The following is a 2,030-nucleotide window of genomic DNA, read 5'->3' as shown; positions in this document are numbered from 1 at the left end:
CAGCAACGGACTGTAAACGGATCAAAAGAAAACAGAAATACACATACTACGCCCAGCAGGGAAAGAAACGAGTAAAGGTAAGAGCAAAGAAGGAACGGTACCTTCGCATGGGCCGCCATCGCCTCGATGTATGCTTCTCTCTCGACGAGATCCTTCACGAGCGGGACCTGGCAGTTAGCCGTCTTCAGGTGACGGAAAAGGGTCGCCATTCCCAGGTGGTCCTCTACCGCCGGGGAGTCCCGGGAGTGAGCAAACCTCCAATGAAACGGGCGGCTCGACAATGACCCGTTTCCAGAGAGAGCCGGCTCTCCAGCTGGAGCCTCCGGGTTACCACCCGCGGGGTAGCCTCCACGGCTTTCGCGGCTCCTCGTCTCAGGGACTCGGGGATTGTCCGTGCGAGCCCTTTTTGGCATCGGAGACGGCTCGCCATGAGTCAACTGCGAACTGACGAGCATGACCTCCTTAGCCGGACCAGAAGGACCGGTTGGGATCATGGGGGCTTGGTTCACCTCCTCGCTAACTACCCGAGACGGTGCGGGCTGAGCGGCTCGAAGAGCATTGGCCAGCGCGGCATCAACATCGCCGGCTCGGACCCTTCGGGGTTGCTGCGATTGCTCCCTGAGTTCACGGAGTGACGGCTTCCTAACCATGGTGCGTATTGGGGTTGAGGTCGAAGAAGAACTTAATTCTGGTTACGAGCAGCACAAAAATGAACAGGGGGTGAGCGATCCCCTACGTGCATGACTTTTGCGCATAAAGGACTAAGTAAAAAAAAAAAAAAAAAAAAACCATTACCTCTGCGAGCGGGGGAGTTGTCTGCTCTTTCGCTCCTCGCTTGGTTAGCAGGAAGCGGCGGGACCGGAGCTGTAGTGTTTCGGACTAACGGGGCATTGAGGGCTGCTATGATACGAGCTCGCGTGAATGAGTTCCACCGTACCTCGCCTGCTCGTAGCCTCTCAATTAGTTCTCGGGTTGCCGGTATTTTCGGAGGTTCTTCTGAATCTGCCATGCAACAAAAAAAGGGGCAAAACAGTTAGTACGACAAATAAACGCTGTAATCTTGGCGGCAACGAATGATAACTAGAAACTAAGGGGTCATTCTGACCAACGCATGCGGCCCATTGGGTGGGGAGACGAGCAAAGTCGTAGTCCCCCACCGCTGCCGGAGTAACCCGGAAGTAAAAATATTTTTCCCGCCACCGGTCGTCCTTCCCCGGAAGCGCCTGAATTATTTCCGGGCTGCGGCGGCGACAGGTGTAGAATGTCCCGGGAAACCCGGAGTTATGTTTGATAAGGTACAACCGGAGGATGTCGTCGACCCCGAGTTCAAATCCAAGTTCGCGACCTCGAACGTATACCCCCATGACGTGCCGAACAAAGTTCGGACACATCTGGGGAAACGCCATTCGAAGGCGTTGGAGGATCCGAAAGATAATCCTCGGGATAGGGAACACGAGCCCACACTTTTCGAAATACACAGTGTACGCGCAGCAGAAACCCGGCGGAACGGTCTCCGGAGAAAACGGATCGTCGGAACGGAGTATCATCTCCACGTTTGGAGGAACTCCGTGCTTCTGACGGAGATCGGCGAGGTGCTTGGCCGATGTAATCGGCGGGATATGGTTTCCCCAGAGTTCAAGTGGAGCCATGATGGTATGAGTTTTTAAAATTGTGAAATCAACTAACCTAAACGAGCGAGATCGGACTGAACGATAAACGCGAAATAGTAGAGCTAGCAAACCTAGAAATCAAAACTTAGAAATAACTGAGCAGAGGAGAGAAGGTTAAGAAAATTACCTTGAAGTAGTGGATGAGTGCGCGGTTATGACGAGACGTGTGATTTATGACTTATAGGTCATAATTGACGTCGTTCTTTGTAATCCCACGAATCTCTCTCTCCTCTAATCTAAACCGTTCAAACCTTTCGGCTCCACCGTTGGATCTTAGGAGAGAGGGGTAATCATCACGAAGATCTCGGAAGCCGAGATTCATTGAGCCTTCCCCGAGGAAGATCGCGAAACCGAAACGAC

General features: G+C 52.9%; 1 protein-coding gene across 1 annotated transcript in view; it reads right to left on the bottom strand.

Annotated features, from left to right (window-relative positions):
- The window catches only part of LOC104715712 (uncharacterized protein At3g60930, chloroplastic-like), a 3,883-nt gene extending 2,234 nt beyond the window's left edge, over positions 1-1,649 (bottom strand). Inside the window, exons 1-3 of the mRNA XM_010433096.2 lie at positions 1,106-1,649; positions 796-1,002; positions 102-688 (exon numbers count right to left, since the gene is read on the bottom strand). Of these exons, the coding sequence (XP_010431398.1) occupies positions 102-688; positions 796-1,002; positions 1,106-1,649 (1,338 nt within the window). The remainder of the gene's footprint in view (positions 1-101; positions 689-795; positions 1,003-1,105) is intronic.

The sequence above is a fragment of the Camelina sativa genome, chromosome 9, assembly GCF_000633955.1.
Source record: "Camelina sativa cultivar DH55 chromosome 9, Cs, whole genome shotgun sequence".
NCBI lineage: Eukaryota > Viridiplantae > Streptophyta > Magnoliopsida > Brassicales > Brassicaceae > Camelina > Camelina sativa.
This window is presented reverse-complemented; position numbering and strand designations above follow the sequence as displayed.